The sequence below is a fragment of the Malurus melanocephalus genome, unplaced genomic scaffold, assembly GCF_030028575.1.
Source record: "Malurus melanocephalus ecotype Western Australia unplaced genomic scaffold, MMel_1.1 scaffold_28, whole genome shotgun sequence".
Taxonomy (NCBI): Eukaryota; Metazoa; Chordata; class Aves; order Passeriformes; family Maluridae; genus Malurus; species Malurus melanocephalus.
Window position 1 is genome coordinate 1,073,699 of NW_026623260.1, and position 26,116 is coordinate 1,099,814.

A 26,116-nucleotide genomic window follows, 5' to 3' on the forward strand; every position below is an offset into this window, starting at 1 on the left:
CGGCGGCACCGCCGAGCCGGGACCGGCCCTGCCTGGCCCGACCCAGCCCAACCCAGCCTAGCCCGGCCCAGCCCTTCCCGGCCCCGCCTCAGCCTCCCCGTGAGTAGCGCGGCCGGCACGCGCCCTCCGCCACCCCCCCGATTCTCCGCGGTCCCGAAGCGCCCGGGTCYCTCTTTCCCCGCCGCCGCTCGTTGCTGCCCTCAGACACCCGCCTCTCCCGCCCCGCCCGGAGCGCCTGGGTGCCCTTCGCCGGCTCCGTCCTCCGAGAGCCTCTGGGCCCCTCAGCGCTCGTGTCCCCGCCGTGCCTGGCCTTGCTGGGGCACGCTGTGGCACCACATCCCGCCCAGGCCCAGCGGTTCGCTCCCCGCAGGGAGCGCGGCCTCCTGTTGGCACAGCTCCTCTGCGCAGGGGTGCTGGGAGCTCCAGCGGGACAATGGCCCGGTGCTGCTCCCCGTGCCCGGCCTGGCTGCACCCCCATAGTGGGGATGGGGCTGTGAGTGCGGAGGGTGTCACTCCACCAGGGATCTCTCTGGTACATATGGCCAGCGATGGCATTCCATAACACCTACTGGCCCAGGGTCTATTGTCTGCTTGTGACTTTGGGCTGCTTTTCTTTCCCAGAGTGTGGGAGAGGGCCCATGGCACTGCAGCAGCCTCGCTGAGGGGTTGGCCTGGAGCAGAGGTCGTTACTGGCCTATGAGTTCAGGGGCTTCCCTCACCCTTTTTATAGTCCTGCAGCAAACCCTGGCCTCCTGCATTGCTCCCAGCAGGAGTTCTGAACGGCAGGGAGGCTTCAAAGGACTTTTGCTCATGGCCCGTCAGTACTGTCCATGGCCACTGCTTGTGCCAGGCTCTGTCTTAGCTGGGGAGAGGGTTTGAAGGCACCTTCCTCACCCTGCACCCATCCCATCCTGGCAGGGAGCCCCGATGGACACGAGAGTGGAGCAGCACACATCCTGACCCCACCCCACACGGCTGCCCCCGTGCCAGCCCCGGGACTATGGATGAGTGGAAGCCCAACCCCGCTGTGAAGCCCCACAAGAAGCGGAGCTGGTACCTTGCCTGGAAGTACAAGCTGATGAACCAGCGTGCGCTGCGGAAGCTGTGTCAGGTGAGTCACCCGCGGCCRTGTAGTAGATTAAGAAGGATAATCTACAGGATTTGCGAGTTTATGGAGCAGCTGCATGGGTGGATGTGTGTCTGCTGGCAGTCTGGGTGACCTGACATGCTGAAGAAGCATAACTTGTTCCCYAAGAGGCTGCCTCCATGTGTGTGAAAGGGTCTGCCGTGTGTAGCAGCTCTTGTGTAGCAGCTCCTTTCAGCTGCCTGCAGACCTGTTGAGTGGCTRTGGGAGGAGACACAATTATCCAGGTGGCCTTGGGAGGCTTTCAGCTAGAACCAACTGATTCCTCCCATCCTGGCTCTGGACCCAYGCTGAGTGCTGCAGGGCTCAGCTTTGAGCTTTTTGATTTGCCAGCCAAGCCTGGTATAAGGCACAACAGGTGGACAGAGAAAATAGGGCTTGGTAACAGGATCTCGTGCTCCAGAGGCAGCTGKCGTCTGGGAAAGCCTCAAGCTTGGTTGCTTGTGCTGTGAAACAGCTAATCCTTGCTGGAGACGACATCCTGGGGGGTGTCTGGGGCTGTAAGGACAGGAAGGTTTGGCCCCGTGGCACCAAAACACAGAAAAGGGGCCTTTTCTGAGAGGAGCTCGTGAGATCTGGCACTTGGTTGCTGTGGGAGGGAGCAGAGGAGGTTTTGTATGTGTCTGGGAGGTCTCTGGGCACAGAGACTGCTCAGTTCTGTGTCTGATGGGGTGTTCAAGGCTTGGGAATGGGTCTATCCAGGCAGGCATTGCTCATCATGCTGGGGCAACGGGCTAGAACCTGYACACTGTCATCTTTGGACTTTTTGGCACTGCTGTGGCTTAAAACACAGAAGACAATTTGGCTTAAAATAGGTAGACCAGAGCTGCAGGTATAGACTAGCCAGGTTTACTGCAGCCAAGCATCCATCAGTAGCTTTGACCCAGCCAGCTTTGYTAGACCTGGTTGCTGTTCTTGCTTAGTTCTTATTCCTTATTGCCTTATTCACTCTGGTCACCAGGGCTTTTCCCTCATGTCCCYAGTGCTGACCAGGGCAGAAGGTCTGGGCATGTTGGTGAGGTGGCCTTGCTGCCTCTCTGTGAGCCCACGGCTCTGTTCGTGCCTAATTAAAAGCTTTCTGCGCACAGATCCAAAAAGGTGCTCATGCTCCTGAGTCAACAGCAAATTAACAAGCCAAAATGCCATAGTGACATTTATACCATCGTGCTGTCTTATTGCTGGTTTTCCATTTTCCTCAGTTAMTCCTTGAACCTGCTTGCAGAGATAGCAGCAGCGCAGAGCTTTGAGGCAGCAGCTGGACAGACAGGGCAGGAATCCTTTTAAAACCTCTCACCAAGGGCAGCCCCATTACAAACCTCAGAGAATCAAGGGTCTGCTCCACAGCCCTTGGACCTTCCCACAGCCCTCCATGTCAGCATCCACGAGGGTTGCACTGAAGTTTGCTGCAGACAGTAAGGCTGCAGGCTGGTCTCTGCAGCCTGTGGTACTGTGCAGTTTCCTGAAATCAGACCTCAGCTTCTTCCYTTTGTTTGGTTCAGCTGCACAGCATCTCCTCTCCTCTGGACACCCTGAGTTCATCCTCTGGTTCCAGAGGGACAGATGAGAGCAGTGATGCTGCAGCAAAGCAGAAGTTAAGGTTACCCTGGGAGCTGTAACTCTGAATTACCAAACTCTTTGCCTGCAGGGACCCTCAACYTTGATGCAATAATTTAGCAGGAATCTGCTCACAGATCTGGAAGCAGGGATACCTTGGAAGTGGGTTAATTCTCACATATCAAGGAGTCAGTGCTCTCCAGCTGATGAATGCATTTCACCATGAAACTCGGTCACCTGTATTTCTTTCTCTTTGCTTTCCTCAGAGAAAATCAGGGGAAATGACAGATGCTTGTGATCCCRTGCAAGATCTCCTTGGGGTGCCCTGCAGCTTGTGCCAAGGTGSACTGGTTTTGGGGTTGTCAGTTGCAAATTTCTAACACAAAACATCCTGCATTGCAGACAGGTGCTGTCCTCTTCCTGCTTGTGACTGTMATTGTGAACATCAAGCTGATCTTGGACACCAGGAGAGCTGCTTATGCAGAGGAAGAGGAGTCTGCACAGGACTACGGTGAGGGCAGCATCTTGTTGTGCATTGTGTTCCTTTAAGAGGGGTCAGGGCTAACTTGTCAGGGCTAACTTGTGACCAGCTACATCATGAAAGACAGRTCTGTGCATGTGGGTTTAACAAAAATTAATGGAAAATGCTGTTCTCTTCCTGATCTGTCTGCTGAAGGCTTTGGCACAGGSATCTGTGTGGGCTCAGCTGAGGTCAGACCTGTTGCCATTACTTACCATCCCTGTAAATTCCGAGCCATGACTCTTTGGGCTGGGATGCCTGGYGGGCATGCCCTTCTGGAGGTTTGGCTGAACTAGCACAGAGCATGGACAAGCTAGAGGTGCCTTGACTGGTTGAAACGGGGCATTTCTCCGCTGCAGATGACGAGATGCTGAATGTGGAGGTCCCCAGGCACCCTGTCAACAACAAGAAGGTTCTGGATGTCGAGGTGTACTCCAGCCGGTCAAAGGTCTACGTGGCCGTGGATGGGACAACGGTGAGTGACAGGTGCTGGCTGTCCCTGTGAGCAGAGGATGGACAGAGCTGAATGGGTGAAGCCAGCAGTGGTGAGAGCACTCCAGTGGCTGGCAAGAAGTTCTGCTGCCAGGACTCTGGAATTTTTGTCCTGTGTTGTCCTCTGCTGTGGCACCCATTGCTGCCACGAGCAAAGTGAAAGGGATTTGTCTCTTGTTTGGGGGCTCTGCTGCACTGAATGAGCAGGGAATAAGAAGTCTTGGCATATGGTTCTCATAATTTACCCACTTGCAGGTCCTGGAAGATGAGGCTCGGGAGCAGGGAAGAGGGATCCATGTCATCGTCTTAAATCAGGCCACGGTAAAACATCCCTGTGTCTTTCTCACTGGGCAGTTTGGCCTTGCTCTGGAGCTGTTGGGTGCCTGAGGCTGGGAGCAGSCAGGATGGGAGTCTCTGAATGCTTTTTGTGTGCAGTTTGCAGAGCATGACAGGGTCACCCAGAGAGTCCCTGCTGCCTGCTGGCCTTGGGAGCGGGCAGGGGAGGAGTTGTGAGGTTGGGTGGTGCTTCCCATGGACCTCCATGCAGGAAGGCCTGAGGGATGAGYTTGCCTGGGACTAACTCCCTGGCATGCCAGAAAGGCCACTCCCTGTGATGCTCAGAGAATGAGGCTTCCAGGACAGATTACCATAATTCTGTGTGTCCATACCATGTAGTACTTAAGATCCATCTAATTTGTGAATACCAACAGGGTCATGTGATGGCCAAGAGGGTGTTTGACACCTATTCTCCCCAYGAAGATGAAGCCATGGTACTTTTCCTCAACATGGTTGCCCGGGGCAGGATCCTGATATTCACCATTAAGGTAGGTAATCCTAATGTCAAAAAAAAGTCATCTTGAGTCAGGATGTCCTGAAGCTCATCTGGGCAGCAGCCTCCTGCATGTCATCAGGCATTCCGAGGACTAAATGTCACATCCCTATGGGGCTGTGACTCCCTGTCTGGATCACCTCTCTTGTCCTCTTGCTCTCCACTGTTGCTGCTGGTTCTGCTGTGCCCATCAAAGCAGGAGAGCAAAAAGCAGATGTGTCAGAACCCACAGCAATAGACAAGGGATTAGGTGGAGAATGGACATAAGGAAATGTGAGGATGTGGTGGGATCCTTCTGGCTTTTGGTTCCAGGTTTTTAGGGACCCTGTGGACTGTGCTGGGTCTGGGCTGCTATGCAAGCAGCACCACTTCAAGCTTTCAGGTTTAGCTTTGTGAAGTGTTGCTTWACACATGGCCCTGCTTGAGAAGAATTTGGTCTCAAGGAAACAGGAATTCATTGCTTTGACTTCCCAGTGGGTCATGATGAAGCCAGCAGCAGCTTTAGTGGCACAGAGATCCTGAAGGTTCCTGATTAAAGGGTGGGAATGGGCCCTGTAGCCATTTAATATTGATGGGAGACTTGCCCTGTCAGGAGCCAGACCTCAGCTGCTGAGTTATGTTTTGTTCCAGGACGAAGGCTCCTTTCACCTCAAGGAGACAGCCAAGAATGTCCTGAAAAGCCTGGGGAGCCAAGTTGCACCATTCTTGAGCTGGAGAGACATGTGGACATTTGTGGGGAAGAAGGGAGGTGAGTCTTGCACAGCCTGAGAGAGGATTTGTGACTCCTTTCTTTTGGAGAAGCCAGGTGAACACAAACCCAGCCCATCCCCAACAGGCTTTGTGAGCAGGGAACAAGTCACAGAGAGTGGCAGCTCCATTCCTGGGGGTGAGGGAGGGTATGGAGACAGAGCATGTTCCTTCTGCAGTTTGCCAAAGGCCAGTGGTGCCAAGCTGACAGCCCCCAGGCTGACAGCCCCTGGTCATGCCTTGACACAGCAGTGCTGGGCCCTTCCATGCAGTCCTGACCCTGTGTTCCTGCTCCAGGGGAAGTATATGGGGAGAAGCATGCCAAGTCACCTGCCCTCTCCACGTGGGGTGACCCCGTTCTGCTGAAGACAGAAGTTCACCTGACATCTGTGGAAGGTAAGAAGTACARTCTGCTCTGTGGTGTCTCTGGGAGATGTCAGCCTGCTGCCTGGTTTTAAGTCAAATTCATGGCTCTGTATTAAAGGCTTTTTGAGATTATGATGGTTACTTTTAAAAGGGGCAAGCTCCCTTTTTTCCTGCTTCCATGGCAATTCCAGGCATGGTTATTGAGAAGGGTGAGGATGGAGAAGTGGGAATATGGTGTGGCCAGTTGTCACCTCTCCAAACCAGACCTGGTCTGGTCTTTCATGACTGTTGGCCTTGAACAATCCATTGCTGCTCAGAGAGGCCAGAGGTGGGGTTGGGCTCTGGGGTTGTATCTAGCATCCAGAAGCATTGCTTGTTCATGGTACCAAGGACTGGCTTGGTGCTGAGCCCAGGGTGAGCCGTGTGTGCCTGGAGCACACAGAGTGAGTCTGGGGGGTTGACAGGTCTGGTTTTTCTCCTTGGTGCCTCCAGATGCCGAGTGCCATTGGCCYGACACGGAGCTGAACCGGCGCCGCAAGAGGTTCTGCAGCAAAGTGGAAGGTTATGGCAGTGTCTGCAGCTGCAAGGACCCCACACCCATCGAGTTCAACCCTGATCCTGTGAGTGCAGGGGCAAAGTGTTCAGGGATGCTCCAGGAGGGAGGGGTGGGCTAGACCAGGTGTTTTGCAGCTCAGATGCACTGTCTTAAGCACCAGCTGAGTGATGCAGACTGTCCCTGAGCAAGCCCTTAGYCCCAGAAAAGGTGAGGTGAATACCTGGGGGCAGATCATGCTGGGGAAGGGGAATTCCTTTGCCCTGAGCTGCCAGGTTACCCTATTCTAGGGATATCAGTGTAAGCAGCAGAGCCTGGACATTTACACACAGCAGCTATCGTGACTTGTTGGGCTGTCCTTGGCATGGTGTTGCATGATTCAGACACAGGTCTCTGAGTGGRTCCAGACCGGGATTTTGAGCTGGGTCAGAGGTGGGATGAAGCAGGGAAGTTAGCAGGGTCTCCAGTAGTGCTGAGGGGATCCTGGTTGGTTGGTGTGGCGCTGAGCCGAGGTAGAATTATGCATCTCTGTCTTAGCAGCGGATTCCTGTCCCTTGGATCCTGCTCTCTCTGGCACAGGATCATGGCATCATTTTGGTTTGCATGGCCTCTCCCAGCCCCACTCACACACATTGTTCTCTTCCAGCTCAAAGACAATAAAGTCTTTGATGTGCCTGTAGCTGTCATTGCAGGGAACCGCCCCAACTACTTGTACAGGTAAGCACTCCCAGAGGGCACGGCTCCTCTGCCCCGTGCCACAAGACCAGGCATGGCCCAGGCTCTTCCCTTTTTCCTGCTGGCAGGATCCTGCCTCCTCCTGGGATTGCATGAGCACCAAGGGCAGACCTTGTGGGAGGGATAAGGAAGGCATAGGCAGGTCCTGTTCCCTAATCATACACACTTTTCCCCCATCCCAAGGGATCCATACCCCTGTGCTGAAGGGCCTGTGCCCACTGGGGCTGTGCTGCGCTCAGGCCCCTCCATCTCTCCTCAGGATGCTGCGTTCCTTGCTGTCGGCTCAGGGCGTCAATCCACAGATGATCACAGTCTTCATCGATGGCTACTACGAGGTGAGAGCATTTCCAGAGATGCCTGTGGCCARTTCTGTGGTCCTCCAGCCCAGTGCTGGCCCAGTCCTTGGAGGGTGGCAAGTTAAGAGCCTCRTCACCTTCCTCCTGCTGTGTGTCACACTGCTCCTCACCTGTTCCTGGGCAAAGTCAGTCAGCTCAGCCAAGCCATGGGTGTGGATAAAGCTGCCTTGGCTTTTTCCAAAGCCCAGAAAGGGAATGGGATCCTCATGTCAGAAAGGGCTTGGTTGCAGGGATGACATGTKGTGGTCATGTTGGGCTCTCCTCATCCACTTATTTCAATTGATGAGAATCACCAGCCCCTTGAGCAGGCCCTGGGTGTAACACCACCTGTCCAGCCCCCTCACATGGAAAGGAACAAAGCATGGTGAAGAGACCCTAAACAGTGTGTTTTCCCAAGGCTCAAAACTTAGGACTTATGGGGAAGAATTGGCCCTTTAGAGGTAAAGACCTTCCTCTCACTCAATGCTGTATAGCCCTGGGGAGACCCACTGAAAACCCTGTCTCTCTGGCAGTGGAATTTACTTTGGGACAGGCATTTGGGATTTTAGTAGGTCTCAAGAGCTTGCTAGGCTTCATCTCTGCAGCATCACTGACGTACTGCCTGATTGCCCTGGGATGGAGACAGTTGTTCCCTTGCAGGCCTCTCCCACCACTGCCACAATGTGGGGCTGGGGGAAGCTGGCATGTTTGTGCAGGCTCTTGCTGCACCAMATCAGAGCAGTTAAAGATAGCAGCATCCATTGCCATGGCAACTGGAGCAGCATCCCTTAGCTATGAGGGGGCAGCCTAGATGCTCGAGCTGCCATGGTGGATACCAGGGAAAGGGGGAAGGGTTGGTACAATGGGAGCTCCTTCTCTCTTCTGTGGCAAGGAGGTGGGATGCACAGTTGAGGGCATGGAGAAGGCCTTGGTGGCTCCTTTTCGGGGCAGAAATATGTCAGTCCAAACTTGGATTACTTCTGACCTCAGAGCAGATGTGCTTGGTCAGAAAGATCCTTTTCTTGGCAACTGTGTGAGCAAATTGAGTTGGTTTTGCTCTTGCCATTTAGCAGCTATTGGCTGGTCCTGGCTCTGCCTGTTTTCTTTCTGCACTCTCTTTGCGGGATTGGGAATTTGGGACCTCTCGGATATTTTTGGGTACAACTTTGGGTCTGCAAAAAGGGCTAACAAGGTCATGGTGATACTGAAGGGCCAGGAAGGTTTGGCAAGTTCTGTGCTGCAGGGTCCATAGCACAGCATCACTGTGATCCTCACTGGTCCCCAAGAAGACAGCCACACRCAGGGGATGTTCCTGTTGTCCTGGGAAGCTGACACTGGCAGGGGAGGGGAGAATGGCCCATACATTTGGTGAGCTTTGTACTTTTCCATTGCAGGAGCCCATGGATGTCGTGGAGCTGTTTGGCCTYTCAGGAATACAGCACACTCCCATCAGCATTAAAAATGCCAGAGTTTCCCAGGTGAGAGAGCTTTCCCAAAGCATGGGACAGTTATTTCTAGGGACCTGGGATTGCATTTGAGGGAGGCAGGCTTAGCCCCAGATCTGTGCCAGGTTGATGCTAACACAGACAACAATTGTCTTTCCTTACAGCACTACAAAGCCAGTCTGACTGCAACCTTCAACCTTTTCCCGGTGAGTGAGACTGCTACAGTACAGACTTTCCCTGGAATTTGTGATCCCTATCCCACAGGGGCAGGGATCAGTCCATCAGGGCAAGGAACCACTCAGGCCGGGGACACTGCTTGTGGCTCTGCTCTGTCCTGTTCTTCTCCATCCTTTTGATGTTCTCCTTGCTCTACAGGATGCTAAATTTGCTGTGGTTCTGGAGGAAGATCTTGACATTTCTGTTGACTTCTTCAGGTAAAGTTGGGGGTTCCTGTGTGGGACCATTTCCTGGAAGCTCTCTGGAGGCTCAGGGAGGCCAGATCCCTTGCCAGCTGTAGTTCAGTTATCTGAGGCTGAGCAGTCCCCACGTAACAGCCATAACTGAGTTCTGCATTCAGAGTGAGGCCAGTGTCCTGGCACTCACTGCAAGCTGACTTTAGGGTTGGGGATCTCTTCTTGGTTTGCTTTTTGTGGACTCTGATCCATTCTATGCACACATGGTTGGGGACGGGGCAGCATCTAAGAGGGCTCCCGTTTCTTAAGGAGAAGAGACTGGTGGAAGGAGACATTTCTGTCCTTTYCCCATGGTGAGATGCAGCTTAGCTTGTTTGGGTGCTCCTCCCCTGCTCTCACACCAGCTCACATCAGTTATCTCAGTCCAAATATTGGGATAAGTGGTTTCAGCAGTTGGGAGTAGCTCATGTTTTGGTGGAGGGTTTGCCTTGGTTTGCATGGTAGAAGGGTGTTTGACTGRTCAACTCTTCCCTCAGCTTTCTGAGCCAGTCAATCCACCTTCTGGAGGAGGATGAGAGCCTGTACTGCATCTCTGCTTGGAATGACCAGGTGGGTCAGGGAGGGGTGGTGGGCCAGGGTCACATCTGCCCTGTGTTGCTCACACATCAGACTGGGGTCCAGGTTCCCTCTTTAAATCAGAGTATGTGTCCCCAGTGGGTCTGTCTCCCCAGTCCTGGGCTCTTCAGAAGTTCACGTGCAAATCGCCATCCTGTCCTTGCCATTTGCTTCCCAGTGGCTGTTCCCTTCTTCCCATCATGAGAAACTCAATGGAGCACAATGCCTCCCTTTTCTGGTGGGGTAGGGGTGCTGAACACTCCCCATAACATTGCAGGGCTATGAGCACACAGCTGAGGACCCCTCGCTCCTGTACCGCGTGGAAACCATGCCAGGCCTGGGATGGGTGCTCCGGAAGAGCCTGTACAAGGATGAGCTGGAGCCAAAGTGGCCAACCCCTGAGAAGGTGAGTACCCAGAGGGACCCTGTATTCTGCACCTCATCTGTGCCCACCAGCAATCCCTAATCTTCACCCAGTCCCTGGGTGTGCAGCTCTTAGAGGGGCTATCCCTGTGCTTATGCTGGGAAGGATGCCCAAGCATAATGGATCTGGGACAGGCGGTAACTTGATGAGGCCATAACCAGCCACAGAGCTGGGGCCAAAGAGGCTGGATGTGACATGGGCAGCCAGAAAGGTCTCTGGATGGCCACACTACCGAACCCCATCCCCGGACTTGAGTGTGAGTAGCCGTTTCCCCTCCCCAGCTCTGGGACTGGGACATGTGGATGCGGATGCCCGAGCAGCGGAAGGGCCGGGAGTGCATCATCCCGGACATCTCACGCTCCTACCACTTCGGCATCGTGGGGCTCAACATGAACGGCTACTTCCACGTGAGTGACCTCCCGCAGCCCCCAGGCCCCATCAGGGTACTGAGATCTGCCTCAGACACCTCTTGAAGTAGTGGGGATGCTTGAAGTCATCGCCAGGTATTGCTGACACACAATCTCACCCGGATTTCCTTCCCTCCCCTCTCTTTCCCAGGAAGCCTATTTCAAGAAGCACAAGTTCAACACAGTTCCAAATGTCCAGCTTAAAAATGTGGAGAGGTGAGTGCCAGTCACAATGAGGTCTTAATGAAACAGTTGCTTGGCCTCACCCTTGTCTCCTTGTGCTGGCGTCTCCTCCCATCTGGAGCAGCCATAACCTCCTGCATCAGCACACTGGCCTCTGCTGGGGACTCCTGGCAGTGGTTTTTGCGAGGCTGGGTTTGCCTACCCTGGGCTGCAGGTGGACATGTTGAAGGGTTGTGTTTTTGCTGCCACATCTCAAGAATGTGTGATAGTCCCTGSTCTCCATTTCTGGGTTCCAGCTGCCTTTAGTGTTTCACTGGGACAGTGTTAAATTTGGATCATTTTGGATSTTCCCTGTTTGTCAAATTGCCCTTATCTTATCTCTTCTCCTCCAACAGCTTGAGGAAGGATAACTATGAGACCGAAATTCATCGACTCCTGGGGTGAGTGCCTGCTGGAAAGTGGGGAGACCACAGGGTACGCTGGGTGAGCCAACCAGAAGGGTGGAGGTGTCTTGCATGTCTGAAGTGCTCTGCACTGGGAATAGGGAGAAGATGGGGTCCCCTCTCACTCCCTGTTCCATTTCCACAGTGAAGCTGAGGTCTTGGACCACAGCAGGAACCCCTGTGAGGACTCCTTCGTGCCCGACACTGAGGGCAGGGTCTAYGTCATGTTCATCAGGATGGAGCAGGAAGCAGATTTCACCACCTGGACTCAACTTGCCAAGGTGAGGCCCCTGATGTGGCCTGTCCTCAGCCCTGCACTGGTCTCTGCATCACTGGGACATACCTGGCTGTTGTTCTTGGGTTTGCCCATGGCATTGACACAGCAGATGGGCTCTTGCTGTCTCTGGGTGACATTAAAGCTCTTGGTATGTCTGGAGGGGTGCAGCCCTGTGCCACCCCAGTGCTGGTGTGCAGGCCTCTCTGCTGTGTCTCACTGAGGGTATGGGTTGTGACTCTTCCCATACCAGGAGCCACCTAGCCCTGGTGTCTGTCCCCAGGCTCTAATGCCTTTTCCTCCCTCCCCACCATCCTAGTGCCTCCACATCTGGGACCTGGACGTCCGTGGGAACCACAAGGGGCTGTGGCGGCTCTTCCGTAAGAAGAACCACTTCCTTGTGGTGGGGGTCCCTGCCTCCCCCTACTCGTGAGTATCAGGGACACAAATGTCTGAGTAATGCCCTGTCCTTGCAGCACTGTCCCCTGCCTGGCACATTCCACATCCACTTCAGTCCCRGCCCAATCCTGGGGTGACACCACCCTCACTTCTTAATCAGTGTGGTGGGAGAGGGGACAGGATACATCCCCAGGGCTGGAGATTCACAGTGGGAAAGAGATCRTGCCAGGCAGTGCTGTTGGGAATTGGGGTCCTGAAGGACCACCAGCCCTGCCTGMTCCCATCCAGCCCCCTCTGCTGCAGGTCCAAGAAGCCCTCATCAGTGACACCAATCTACATGGAGCCCCCTGCCAAGGAGGAGGGGGCGGCGGCAGTGCCAGCGGTTGCAGCAGCAGAGCAGACGTGAGGCTGGCAGCTGGCAGCAAAGGGGACCGGGGGAGCAGAGAGACCCCCATGGTGCCGAGACAGAGTTGGCAGCAGCTCTTGGAGGCTGGTGACTGGATACAGACTCCTGTTCTGGGCTGCAAAACGAGGTGTTGGGCTCCTTCCAGCCCCCTGTTGTGGTTTCCCTCTCCCTCGCMCAGGACAGGGTCCTTCCCTGTAGATATGCCACCCCCATCCCAGGAACTTGTTTTTTTTAACACAGACACTCTACTAACRTTGCTCCTTTTGCCCCCTGCCTGGGCAAGGCTGGAGGAAGGAGATGCTCAACTGGAGCCTTGAGGGGGCCTCAGAAAACACCTCTGCTCTCCTTTTTGGCCCTGAAGTCCTGAGAAGGCAGCATGGTGCAAGTGCTGCAGCCTGCCAGCTGGGTGTTATTTATTAACTCTTGCCTGGCTGGCTTTGTGCCCCATGGTGAACMCAGTGCTGAAGAGGGGATATTCCAGCATCTCTCCTATTACCTGCACCATGGATGCACCTTGAAGGCTGTGTGCTGGGCTGGACACCTTCCTGCACACTGGCTTTGCTTTGTGGGCTGCAGGTGCTGGTGCACAGAAARGGAAATGCTGAAGAGGAGCTGGACTTGCTGCTGGCACGTAGGGGACACCCCMCAGCCAGCATGAGGGTGGTCAGTTCTGGAAGCTTGAGGTGATTCTGGCTGGAAGTGGACCAGGCTGTGTGCTCTGGCTCAGCCTGTCCTCACCCACCTTCTCTGTGGGGAGCAGCCCTGCCCCTGAGTCGTGGGAGAGGGGGTGAAAGTGCCTTGCAGAGCGAGATGGGAGCAGCCAGCAGGCATCCCCTGGCTGCAGGGGCAGGGTGGGCCGGGSTCCCCTGGAGCGAGAGATGCTGCACTGTGGTCCTTGCCTGTGGTACGCATCCATGTGGAGATGTCTCTCCATCTCCCCTGCCCAGGTATCCCCTGCTTYTGCTGAAGGCAGAGGGAGTTTCTGCTCCTGAATCCCCACCCTTACTGTGGTAAGCTGCTGGCAGGGAAGCTGTGAGCTGGTCTGGGATGGGCAGCCTCACCCTCCCACTGTGGTACACCCCTCGTGCAGAGGGASAGGGAGGGGGTTCCATGCCTTAGGAAGCACCCCAGGGCCCCCTCCCATCTGCAGCCATTCGGTACTAATGTCCCTGCACCCCGGGGGGCAGTCCTGGTCCCCTTGCTCAGTACAGCCCCCTCTCACCCATGCAGCAAGATATCTGTTCTCTGCCCATCTCTGCAGGGATGCAGTGCTCTGGCTTGCCTTTGGGAAGAGGAACTGCTGCTCAGCCCTTTCTTTCCCTGAGGTCACAGGGGTTCTTCCCCTTCATTTTCTCACTGTGAACTGAGCATCGGGGTCTACACTACAGTAACTTATTTATTTATTGCTTCTGGGAAGGGGCAGATACCAGGAAGCAGCGTGGAGAGCTGGCAGCCTCCAGCCTGTGCAGGGGCAATCATGGGAGGTTTGTCTCGTCCCCCTGGCCCCACCCCGTTCCCTGCTTTCCTTCCTTGCCCAGAATAGGAATGAGAACTTGTSAACTCTCCTCTTTGGCCAAGGTGATCCCAGTGTGGATACAGCAAAGCTCTAGCATGATTGCAGGGACTCTGACAGCCCCTTGCATGCCTGCCCCAGCAGCAGGGATAGGATGGRATGGGATAGGATGGATGCAGGAGGGCAACAAGAGCACACAGGCTGATACCTTGAGGCTGCAGTACCAATCTGGGTTCAGCCCTGCCCTCAGTGGGACTCTGCTCTGGTAGCCAGTGGGCAGATGACCCCTGTGCTGGCCCTCAGGGTAAAGCAGGTCTTTTAAGAGGATGGAAAAGGGACTTGGCTTTCTGAGAAAAGGAAGCTCACTCCTCACACCCTGCTTTGGAAAAACTTCCGTGGCTCTCCACTGCCCTTTCTTTGGCACCTCTGTCCTGTTCTCAAGGCTCGCTTTCTCTTCCCCTTGAAAATAAATGCATCTTCTTTCCCTTCTCGGCTTCCTTGGGGGCTGGGGAAGGTGGTCCTAGGGACAAGAGATGGCTGAACATGAGTTCCCTCTTCTCCCCTGCCAGCCCTACAGTGCTCAGCTGTCCATGGCTCCCTGCTCTCAGTGACAGCAGGATTTGACTGGTGGGCTTSAAGTTCCTCTTTCACACCACGCCAGGCCCGTGGGATGCTGCTCTTTGTCCCTCCCCGTGCCCCCAGCAAGGCTCCGGGGCAGCAGCCATGGCAGGGCTGGGAGTGTGGCATCACCAGGGTTTGATGCTTTCTGAATTGAATTATTTTTTCAAGAGTAAACATTGCAAAGCTGTTGAGCCTCGTGTGTTTYATGGCTAGCCTTGTGTAGGGTCGGGCTCCCTGGCTCTGGGGTCCTGTCCTTCGGTATCTCTCTCTGCCCAGTGCAGTGCAGGCCTGGTCACGGGCTTACAGTGCCCCTGGTGTGTGCCAGCAGAGGTCCTCTGTGTGGTGCCATGCGGGGCTGGCACAGGTTTGTGAGCTGTTTCCTCCTCCAGCTTTATCACCTTTATCTTCAGTTCAGCAACTGACGGAAACTCTGACGAGCTGCYTGGCTACTCGCCCCCGTTTTACTTCTGGCACCTTCAGCTGCTGTGCCCTGAGAACTACAACCTTGTCACCATCTTGACCATTCCAGATTTCTGCCTCTGTGGGGCTGGGAGAGCTGGGGATGCACCTGTTTCTGGGGCAGAGACCACAGGACTGAAATGAAGCGGCAGTGGGAGAGTGTGAGCCCCCAGCATGGMCCAGCTGCTCCCTGCAGCCCAGACCTGCTGCCTCCTGCTCCCCTGCCTGCTCCCAGCAGCCAGGCTGTGCTGCCAGCCCTTCCCCAGGACTGAGCACAGCTTTCTGGCTGGGCAACCCCAAAGCAGAAGATTTTTACACAGCCCCAGGGACTTGGCAACACCAGAGGGGCTCTTGCCTCCTGGCAGCSTCCACATCCACCTCCTGCCGAGGCCAAATCCTGCAGYRCTGAGCCTCTGCCAGGGCACTGTGSGTGAGGGAGGATCCACCTGCTGGGTCTGAGTGCCTGAGCTCAGGTCTGACACTCTCTGTGTAGTGCCCACCTAAGGGAGCCTGGGTGTGCAAACTGCTGGCGTTTGTAGGAGCCCCCCCTCCTGAACCAGAGAGATGATGGTGGAAGCAGGTTAAACCCCTTGAAGGAGCCCCTGTGCCAGGCTGATGGAGAGCCTGGGCTCATCGCCCCCAGCTGCTGCTGATGCCAAGGTTCATCACCCAAGGGACTCAGGCCTGGGGAACTTGTTAGATGAGCTGGGTTGCTCCTCATCCTGCCCTTTTTTGGGGTCTCATTCACTTCCTGGTCCAATTGCATTCCTGGTCCGGAGCATTCCCAGCTGCCCAGGAGCTGGCCAGGCAGCTGGCCCCTGTCCTGCCTTCCCTGGAAGTGCCATGTAGTGCTGTCCCAGCTCAGCCCTTGTAGCACGTGCTGCCCGAGCTGCAGTTGTCACCCAGCCCCTGCARCCCCCCCAGCCCGGCCTCCCCAGCTTTGTGCAGCCGCACAAAGGAGAACCTGTCCAGGCTGCTCCACCTCCCAGGAGCTGGCTGATAATTAAACAAAAGCAAAATAGCGTTGGCATGAAACTTGACCTTTCCAGAGCTTGTGGGGGGTGGGGGATTTTGCATAATTTCTGGTGGTGTTTATTTTTACGCATTTTGGTTTTTTGTTGGAGATCTCTGCTGAGGAAGCAGGAAGTCCCTGTGCTCTGATGACAGGCTGGTATGTGGGACAGGACGTCCAGGCTAATCTTTCCCATGGCACATGGGTTCCTCTGTGCCCCACAGATGGAGGGAAGTACCTTCCAGCCACAGTCCTCCAGGATAACACACCCAATCCTCATGAATGGAGAGATCTCAGCCCCTGAAAGATGCTGGGTGTGCTGGCCTCATCTCCTTCCCTGTGTGGGAGAGATCACGGTGCTGTGTCCCACCACTTGCATCCCAGCCCTGGGAACTCAAATTTTCAGCACCCTCTGCTTCATAAAAACTCATAAATGCTAAGTGCATTTATCAGTAAAAAAAATCATAAATGGCAAACTGCTTTGCCACCTGCCAAAGGTGCCCAAACTGCTCCCGGGAAGGGGCTCTACTTGGCTTCTCCCCTTGATCCCAGCTGTGAGGGACATCCTTCCCCTGCACCCAGCCCATCCCTGTCCCTGTTCCCTGCTGTGCCCATGGACACAGGGCTGCCATCTCCTCTGCCCACACCTAAGGCTGGCAGTGAATTAATCTTCAACTGGGTATCCAGAATTGTTGCTGTGATGGTTATTGTGCCATTCCAGCCTARTTCGGCGTTAATGATTAACACCCCAGGTTCAAGGTCAGCTCCTGTCTGCTGCCTTTTGCATAGCCCTTGCATCGCCTCCTCTGATATTCCTGCAAATAWTCAGGGCAGGGAGCTGCCTAGAAAGCACCGTTGGGGTTGGGCCAGCACTCAGGATGGTTTATCTCTGAGGAAGAGGAGAAGAGGAGCCATGCAGGAAGTCTGTGCCAGGGAAATTGTGCATTGCCTCACTCCTTCCCATGGAATGACCTGCACCCTTCAAGGATGTCCTGTCCTCCCCAAGCTGGGAGCATCCTGCCCAAGTTGTTATGGCAGGCAGGGGAAATTCCCCATGGTGGGCACTCCTTGAGGAGCAGCTGATGCTGGATGAGTTTGCTTTTGCTTCTTGTTTACTCCCTTTATCAGCACAAAGCCAAAGAGGTGCAGCTCCTCCYTCCTTTCATGCACCCGTTCCCATCGATGCCAATTCCCAGGAAGGAGGGGGTGGCTCCTTTCCTAAATTTCCAATTACTGCCCGTTCTCTGCCAGTGCAGACACCTGCACCACACAGRGGTTTGTCTGCTGTGCTCCCAGCTAAGTGATGCCAGCGAAGAGTGCACCCTACAACTCTCCAGGAACTGTGGTCTGTGTGGGGCTCCCATCATGGCCCTGGCTGCTTGTCCATTGTCCCTCGCCCTGCTGTCCTCCCTCAACTGTGTCCCAAGTGGAAAAGAAGAACCCCCACTCTGGCACTCACCCAAACGTGCCAGGTGCTCGGGCCAATTGCTGCCGTCTTCCCGGAGGCAATAAGGAAGTTTCTGTTTGTTCCCACAAGCTCTCAGGCACCTTTCAGCCTTGTGCTCTCAGCTTCTGATTGCCCCAGAGCGCCAGTCTGGGATAATTGGCCAGGTCTAAGGGGTAAAAGATGCAGAGGTGCCTACAGAGGCAGCATCTGGGGTTAGTGGGGATGGGTGGTGGGCTGAGGCTGCTGGAATGGGATCTCCTTGGAGAGCTCAAGGGCTGTGGCAGTGCTTGGGCAGTGGCACAGGGGAGGGCAGGGAGGCTGTGCCAGTCCCGCTTACCCCCCCCTGCTCCGCTTTTGGCTGCCAGGGCAGCCAAGATCCGCGAAGGGCGATCGGGAGGAATCGCATCCGCAAGGAGAAACTGGTCCTTCAGGTTTTCCCGGCAGGTGGAGGGGAGGAACCAAGCCAGTGGCTGCAGGGTTATTTACAAAACTCAGTGCCACAGAAACAGCCTGTTCTGTCCCATGGAAACCCCATGGCCGGGAGTTGCCAAGGTGGAAGCCACCAGCTGGSCAGGCATCGCCCCTGAGACCGCTCCACCCCGCAGGGGTGATGGTGGGAGGGTGTGTGCCAGGAGCCAGCTCTGCAAGGCATCCCAAAAACAGGGAGCTCGAGAGGGGACAGCCAGGAATGCCCAGCTCTGTGCCAGATGGGTCCTGGGCACCATAACACCTCTAGGAAATGCTTCCTGGCAGCTCCTGCATGTTTGGAGAGTGAAAAGAGGCATAAAAGCCCTGACGTCACCCATGARGTGACACCAGTTTATGGTGCAACTGGGACCAGTTCACCCGTCCAGGAAGGACAGCGCTATGTTCTGGCAGCTTCCCCCACACCTTGCCATGGGGCAGGGCCAAATCCCGTCTCCAGGGCTCAGTAACCCAGGGTGGGGAGTGGTGCCATGTTTGTCTCCCTGTCCCCTGCCAGTGACAGGTGGCACCAGGATACGCCAGAGCACGGCAGTGCCTCGGTACAGCCCCGTACCTGGGGCAGGAGCCGATAACGGGGGCTGTGGCCAGCACGGAGCCAGGCAGCGCCTGGGGACACTGTTTGCACGCTGCCTCCAGCCACTGCCCCTGTCCTGCCCTGCCCCACAGCCCTGGGCTCTGCCCCACAACCAGCCAGCCCCATGGCACAAGCAGGGTGAAGGCAGGTGAGGAGCCACATGCACGGAGGGCAGGGCTGTGCTACCCCCAAGGATGGGGAAGGGAAGGCAGCCCCCACCCCCACACCCCAGCAGAGGGGGTTTAGTAAARGCACAACCAGAAACAACTCCAGAAAACAATTTGTATCCAAGATGAAAAATTTATTTGCATTTCTTTACAGCATGGAGAGGGGCTCAGGCACAAAATGACAGGGGGTATGGGACAGCCAGGGTACAGCAGGGCTGTCTTCATGCCAGAGAAGGAAGGGGCAGGAATCAGCCAGACCCTTTCTCAGGGGACAACATGRCAACAGGGCCAGGACTGGCAGAAAATGGGTGCAGGAATAGATACSTGGCCCTGTGAGGACGTAGTTACCGCCTTAAACAGATRCAGGAGGACACAGTGGTGACAACCRTGAGAGAGGTGCATCACCAATCTACAGGAATTTATCAAGGCATCACTGTGCCATTGCCAGATCAGCAGCCCTGAACGGCCCTGTGCTGCTTTATCGCTTCCTGGCATCAGCCAAACGGCCCAAGCTGCTTCTCTCAACCCCACCCCCCATCAAAAAACACCCCAAATCTCTATGTACAGACTCCATGTGCCGTATCAGTACAAAAATATACACAAACTCTACAGATCCCAGCTCAGTAGATCAAAATACAGCTATAAATCACAGTGCACAGGACAGCATCGGACCCAGGGAGGGACGGGGTCCCCCCGAGAGCATGGCACGCCACGGGTGCCCCCCAGCACGGGGGGTGGCAGGTCATCCTCCTGCCTCGAGGGGTCACTTCTCATCCAGCCGACAGTAGAGGTACATGGAAACCGCCATGGCTGCAATCTGGGGGTGACAAGGTGCGAGTCAGACCCCTCGAATGTGCTCCCCCCTTCCCTCCCAACACAGCGTTGGATGTGCCCAGGGAAAAAGGCTCAGTAGCCTGGGGCTGCAGCAGCCCCCCGAGCCCCCCAGGCTGGTCCCAGCCCCTCCTCCAGGCACAGGGAGTGCTCAGGCTCTCACCTCCAAGGCAGCRATGCCGGCAGCCACGCCACCCGCCACTCCTGCGTTGGTCCTGATTTCATCCAAGATCTGTGGGAAGCAGCCCTGCAGGAGGGAAGCACAAAGGTGAGGATGAGCCATGCCTCAGCTGCCAGGGCACAGCATCCCCCAGGAAGGGAGGCACCGCTTCTGCAACCCAGAGCACACAGCCTGAGAAGRTCTGGGGGCTTCAGGGGGCAGCTCAGCCACTTGTCACGTCAAAAATCGGGTGGGGAGGGAGGACAGGAATGGAAGAAACAGAGAAATCACCCAAAAAGGCAGAATGGTGYCTGGGGTGGTGCCCAGCACCAGGCATGCCACTCCATTCCCCTGAGACCAGAGCAGTGTGACAGCTCCACTTGTCTGCACCAGGGACAAGCCAAGGCCACCACAGCATTCCCTGGAACTTAAAGCCCCTGGGACCACCAGAGCTGGGGCTGGAGCTACAGGAGACACTTCCCTCTCCATGCCCACCCCAAGTCAGGCCCTGCCAGAGGGCAGGAGCCACTGCTCATCCGTACCGGGACCTCCATCTTCGCAGCCAGTGTGCTGTTGCAGGGCTCCAGCATGTCACAGCACTGCATGGGGTAGCTGCCGTGTGTCTCAAACCAGTGGGAGTTGTTGAAGTCAGTGTAGTTATTCAGGCCACAGCAGTGGACCTAAAAGGGAGAGAGAGGAAGGGATGGGAAGAGCATCCTTCAGRTCTCCCTCCAGGCTCTGAAGCCATCTGGACCCCACTGGCTCATGGAAGGTGACACCCAGCTCAACCCCACTTGGGTGGGCTGCTCAGGGGTCACCCTGGGACCAGGATTGTGCCCCACACACCCTCACACAGCTCTCACCCCGCGAGGTCCCATGGGGGCGGTTCCCAAGCACATGGGGAGTCGAGGAGGGGGTGACGGCTCAGCACATCCAGGACTGAGATGTGTCCCCAGTCCCATCTCTCTGTCCCACCCGCCCGTGTTGGGAGGATCCCGACCCACCCTTGAGGGCCCCAGGGCTCAGCACACCTCTGTCATGGTGACATTCCAGATGTGTGTGAACTGCAGATCCTGTCCATACTTCTCCTTCAGGAGAGGGGTCACCAGACCTGTCAGCAACGTCTCTGCCTGGAAGAAAGGGCAGAACACCATCAGAGAAGGTCCTGGGGAGCACCACAGAGCTGAGCACCCCCACRCTGTCTCAGCCTATGGAGTGGAGACCAAGAAGACCCTGCGTGGCCAGAAGTCACACCATGTCCATTTGACCCACAGAGTTTGTCTGCTGCCCCACTGACCAGTGCTTTATGGCACAAGGTCACTTGTGACCAGTGAGTCATCTGATAAGCAGTGTTGAGCGAGGGAGCCAGGAATGACGTTTACCCTGAGGTGGACTCCTCCAGTGCCTAATGAGGCAGTCACCTTTCTCCCCAGGTGGTTTCTCAGGTGCCTAATAAGGGGGTGAGTTTGCTCAGCATGAGGCCACAGGGACTTCCTCCCCCAGAGGCTCCTGCCCTCAGAGGTGGGGAGGTGTCAAGCTTGAGCTGGTTATGTACTGAGGGGCTTGACAGAAAGAAGTGGGGAAAAACTTGCCCTAAAAAAATTAGGAATATGAAATAACACCTGTTTGCACCACCCTCAGCCCAGCTGGCCCATGCAGTGCCAGCAGTGACCAGCATCCCTTCCTCCTGCAGCACTGACCACTGCACAKCTTCCCCACCCAAGGGCCAGCCCGTGTCTCCTGTTTTCCCAAGGKGTGGGACAGGTCCCAGATCAGCCCAGCCCAAGGTTCAGGTATTCCACTCACAAGACCTGTGAAGACCAGAGCCACCACGGCAGCAGCAACTTCGGCGATGAAGATGATCAGCACCACTGAGAAGAACTAGGGCACAGCAAGGCAGGGAGGTGAGACTGACAGCCAGAACCCAGGAACTCGTCTGCTCCCCAGGACCCCAGCCCTCCAACCTCACTGCCTTCAGCTCTGCTCCCAGGCACGARCAGCACAGCCTTGGGGTCCTGCAGCCCCCACCTGCATAAGGCTGAGCCCTCTGGATACTCTACAAGAGAGACCTCAGCATTTCCTCCTGTCTCCTCTCACCTTTCTGGGGCTGATTGAGTCCAGCACTGCCTTCCCAAGGGCCACCCAGAGTGCCACCGCATGGGAACATCCACAGAGTGCCTCTCCACAGAGAAACCCACCCATGAGGTCTYCCCCACCCCAGACTCAGCTCAAATGAGGCTTCAGGAGCAGCTCAGTCGGGCCCATACCATCATCAGGAGACATTTGCTCTCCTTCTGGGCGCCGTAGCAGCCGAGGAAGCCGATCACCAGCAGGATGGCACCGATGACRATGAGAAGATAGCTCACATTCACAACCTGCAGGACGCTGGAGGAGAGCGCCCCAAATACACTCAGGAACGACTCTCCATCCACTTTGACCCAGATGCCAACTCCCAGGAGGGTCCCGCCACCGAGCTGGGAGGAGAAAGGCAATGTCAGCTCCCAGACAGGCACGAGATCRGATTTTCGGGGAAGACCCTGGCACAGGTGCTTCTCCCCTCGGCAGTTTTCCACCAAAGCAAGACTTTGTGTCACTGCAGGCAGCTCAGGGCACTGCCAGAGGGGTCAGTACCCCGAAACACACCCCACCACCAGCACATCCCCTGGGCRGTGTCACAGCTGCCCCCCTCCCAGCCCAAGGGTTTCAGTGCCAGCAGGGGACCAGCCAATCCAGCAGTGCCACCAGCCCCCCATGAGCCCTGAGGGCCCCACCCGGCCAGTTCGGACACTGACACCATCACTGCCTCCATCCACTGCCCACCCACCCAGAGGAGAATCTGAGCAGTCCCTGGCCCCACAGGTCAGGTGCTCCTGGACAAGGTGAACTCTGGGCWGCCCACAGTGTGTCCCAGCCCTCCCCTCTGCCACTCAGCCTTCCCTGCCATGCTCCAATCCTGCCAGGAGCTGCACAGAGCCAGTGTTTCACCAGAGCGAGCCGGAGGCTCTGCACCCCCTCCTTCCCCGGGGCTCCTGCAGAGCCAGGGCAGCTCTCRGGAGCTCCACTCTCCTTAGAGCCAGTGTGTGCCCTGAATTCCCGACATCCAGGAACCCCAACCCCACAGGTCACAGTCACACACATGGGCTGCTCCCCTACAAAAACAGAGCCCCCAGGCAGGGACCAGCAAACCCCCTTTTCTGGGGACTCAGCACCCCTTCCCAAGCTCCAGCGCAGCGAGGGACAGGCGCAGCTGATGCAACAGTCCCTGTCCCCAGAGCACGGCACAGCCCTCGGAGCTCTGCCAGTCCCACCTGCCCGCGCTGTCCACCCCATGGCCCGCAGCAAGGAGCACGGTGGGGCAGAAGAGCCCGGCCACACCCGGCTCCRGGAGCTCCCCGGGACCCCTCCCGCACACCCCAACTCCCGGGGCGCACTTACGAAGATGGCCAGGTTGAAGAGGATCATCATGACCTTGATAAACGTGAAGAACCCCATTTTTGCACCTGGGGAGAGTAGCGAGGTTACCGGGGAGCCCCCAGCCAGCGCAACTCCTCCGTCCCGCCAGCCCAGCGCCCCTCCAGGGGACACGGGGGGACACCGGGGGTCCCCAGAGCGGGGAGGGACGGAGCCCAACTCACCTGAACGGAGAGCACGTCCCAGCGCCCGGAACCGTCCTGCCCCAGCCCGTTTTACCTCCGCAGCCCCGCCGGTGCCGCCCTTTAATGGGGCGCGGTCCCGGGGCCGCCCCCGCCGCCGGAGCCCCCCGCCCCGTCCGGCCCCGCCGGGGCCACCCCTCGGTGCTGCGGGAGCCCGGAGCCTGCTGCCCTCTGCTGCTGGAGCTGCCCGCTGCTGGCGGCCCCCTGGGACCGATACCCGCTCCCTGTCAGTGTCCCCGAGGTGTCCCTTCTGCCACCGGGACATTCGCACTGCCCGCTGCTGGCGGCCCCTTGGGACCGATACCCGCTCCCCGCCAGTGTCCCCGAGGTGTCCCTTCTGCCACGGGGACATTGGCACTGCCCGCTGCTGGCGGCCCCCTGGGACCGATACCCGCTCCCTGCCAGTGTCCCCGAGGTGTCCCTTCTGCCACCGGGACACTGGCACTGCCCGCTGCTGGCGGCCCCCTGGGACCGATACCCGCTCCCTGCCAATGTCCCCGAGGTGTCCCTCCTGCCACGGGGACACTGGGGGCAGCGAAACCAGCCCCGGGGGGTTTCACCCCGTGCCGCAGCTGTGGGGGCACCCCCCCTTTGCTCACCCCCCCCCGGCCGCAGGCCGGGCACCGTGCGTGGCATTGTCCGGCTGCGGGCACCCCCAGCACCCACCGCCCCCGGGTCACAGCCTCCCTCTGCCAGCCGAGCTGGGGCATCCCATCGCCCCGGGCTGATTCCATGGGTCACTGCTGTCCCCTTTCTGGGGGGRCAGGGATCTCTCCAAAGCCCAAATCTCAAACAAGCAGGCTGGGGAACGGCKGCTTTGCAAAGGAAAGGCCAAAGCTGCCCAACTGGGCTGTCCCCAGCTGCTGCACAGGAGGTGGATTTTTGCTGTCGGGGACACACACGGTGACGGCAGGAGAGGACGGTGACAGCCATGACAGATGCCAGCACGGGAGCAGTCAGCGGAGACCTGCCATTGCCTAAGGGCTGCCAAAAGTGATTTTCTTTGGAGAGAYGCTTTGGAACAGGGCTGGTTTCCTACAGAGGAGGGCTGCGAGAGCCGCCCCGCACACGGGGGGATGCCCCAGGCCGTGTCCCTTGCCTGCCCAGTGCAGCTCTGGGGCAGGAGCTGGTGCAAATCCGCTCCCCAGCACCCACAGTGAGTCCCTTCAGTGTGTCACCAAACCACGGAGCATTGCAGGGGGCAGGGGAGACCTCATCCTGCAGGAAACCAGGTTCTGTGTGCTCGGCAYGCTCCACCCCACACCAGGCTCCCCTAAAACCCCACAGCACATTCCCTGCCTGGCTGTAATGATACATTTCAGCAGGGTGAAGTCAGCCCCGCTGGCCTCCAGCCAAATCCCGGTGGTATTTGGGGGAAGGCTCTGACCCTGCCGAGCCCCCTGGGTATTCACACAGCCCTCGCCCCCTCACCGCCTGTAGCCTCAGCTCTTTCCTACAGCAGCTGCTGGGAAGATGCTCAGAGCCAGGGGCCAAGCCTGCATTCCTCTCCCAAGGTGGGCAGGTKCTCCTAAACCCCCCTCGTATATCCCCTCTCCCAAAAGTTGCCCCATCCCGGCCTGACCCTGTTTGCTGCACACAATCCCCCCACCCCCGAAAGAATTTTTAGCAAACACATAAATATTTGCTCTCCTTCCCAGTCRTTGCCAGCCACAGGGAAAAACAGARGASGAKCTATGGACTGGTCCCCTCCCCTCCTCCAGTGCTTGGTGCAGCAGCCTGGGGTTCAGCTGCTCCCCAGCATCACCCACCTGAGCCCCAAAACGGAGCCAGGSCTGGATTTTCTGGTTCCTTGGGAAGGCCTGACCCGACCACAGAAGGACAAGTCCGGTGACATTCCCATGTCCCTCCTGCCCAGCAAGGCCACGCCATCTCCCCGCTGTCCCCRTCCTCTCACACAGGCCAGCTGGATCCCTTCTCTGGAGCACGGAGAGCCCAAGCAACCTGGCCCTGGGACRCTGAGAGCAGGGAAGCGGCCTCAGTTTCCCTCCTGGTAAAGCACTGAGCGAGACGCCCCAGGCACTGCCAGCCATGGAGAGCAGCCAAGCCCGTGACTGACAGGATTTCGGGATATCCCCAGCCAGGTGAGGGCGTTCACATGTCTGTCTTGGGCTGGCAGCACCTACCCAGCTGTCTGTCCAGCATCCAGACACCTGGAGAGTCGGGATGGATGGACATGCTGCAACGTGCCAGCAACGAGCCCGGCTTCGGATTTGCAGATGGAAGTTACTGAATGTAGCAAATTTGTGCTGAATTCATCACTTCCCACCTCCTGATGCAGAGAAATAAATATCTACATCAGCCAAAAGTTTTTCRTGTCTTGAAAAATTTCAGTTCCCAGCTTCGAAAGGGCTCAAAGCATTTTGGCTGGAGAACTGGGGAAATCCCAATTCCCCCACCTTGGGAAGGATCGGGCAGTGGGACCGCACCGGATTCCCTGTGGCTGCAGCTTCGCTTCCGGGGGAATCCTCCCCATTCCTGTGGTTATGTACAAAACCACACCATGAATCCCAAAAGCAGAAGCTGCCCCTTCTGGTGCCACCACACCCCTGTGGGGCCCGGGGTGTRAACGCAGGGGTGATGAGGGGGCTGCCGATGTGTCCCAGCAGTGCCCSGCCCGGTGCGTGTCCCTGCGCCCCCGATGTCAATCCCGACGCTGTCCCAGCCGTGTGTCAATAACGCAGCGAACCAGGGGCTCGGTGACATCCCCGAGCCGGCCCTGCCCGCCCCTCCAGGTCACATTCCCTCGTTCCCCGCGTGTGTCCGGGCCGGCAAATYCCTCCTGAATCAATTAGCGAGGCCACGCCGAGGCGGCAGCTGCCGCAAAGCCGAGCCGGGCAGGTTCGGGGATGCGAAGGGCTGCGCTGCAGGGTCACATCAGGACAGCTCCG

The 26,116-nt window shown here is 57.1% G+C and overlaps 2 protein-coding genes across 2 annotated transcripts; one reads left to right on the top strand and one right to left on the bottom strand.

The window, feature by feature from the left end:
• The first annotated feature begins 6 nt into the window (after nucleotides 1-6).
• On the top strand, nucleotides 7-14,604 carry POMGNT1 (protein O-linked mannose N-acetylglucosaminyltransferase 1 (beta 1,2-)). The gene is made up of 22 exons (XM_057390554.1): nucleotides 7-99; nucleotides 919-1,111; nucleotides 3,101-3,209; nucleotides 3,578-3,693; nucleotides 3,966-4,031; nucleotides 4,421-4,534; nucleotides 5,170-5,287; nucleotides 5,584-5,682; nucleotides 6,145-6,272; nucleotides 6,852-6,922; nucleotides 7,200-7,275; nucleotides 8,670-8,753; nucleotides 8,885-8,926; nucleotides 9,096-9,154; nucleotides 9,670-9,742; nucleotides 10,026-10,154; nucleotides 10,454-10,579; nucleotides 10,731-10,795; nucleotides 11,158-11,202; nucleotides 11,351-11,486; nucleotides 11,799-11,908; nucleotides 12,182-14,604. The coding sequence occupies exons 2-22, from the start codon at nucleotides 1,001-1,003 to the stop codon at nucleotides 12,282-12,284; spliced, it is 1,980 nt and encodes a 659-aa protein (XP_057246537.1). The 5' UTR covers nucleotides 7-99; nucleotides 919-1,000; the 3' UTR covers nucleotides 12,285-14,604.
• A 4,070-nt stretch (nucleotides 14,605-18,674) lies between these two features.
• TSPAN1 (tetraspanin 1) lies at nucleotides 18,675-23,267 on the bottom strand. The gene is made up of 8 exons (XM_057390555.1): nucleotides 23,190-23,267; nucleotides 22,990-23,054; nucleotides 21,822-22,028; nucleotides 21,361-21,435; nucleotides 20,586-20,684; nucleotides 20,097-20,234; nucleotides 19,558-19,641; nucleotides 18,675-19,380 (listed from the first exon to the last, which is right to left on the bottom strand). Exons 2-8 carry the CDS (start codon nucleotides 23,044-23,046, stop codon nucleotides 19,327-19,329), a joined length of 714 nt encoding a protein of 237 aa, XP_057246538.1. The 5' UTR covers nucleotides 23,047-23,054; nucleotides 23,190-23,267; the 3' UTR covers nucleotides 18,675-19,326.
• Between the last annotated feature and the right edge of the window lie 2,849 nt (nucleotides 23,268-26,116).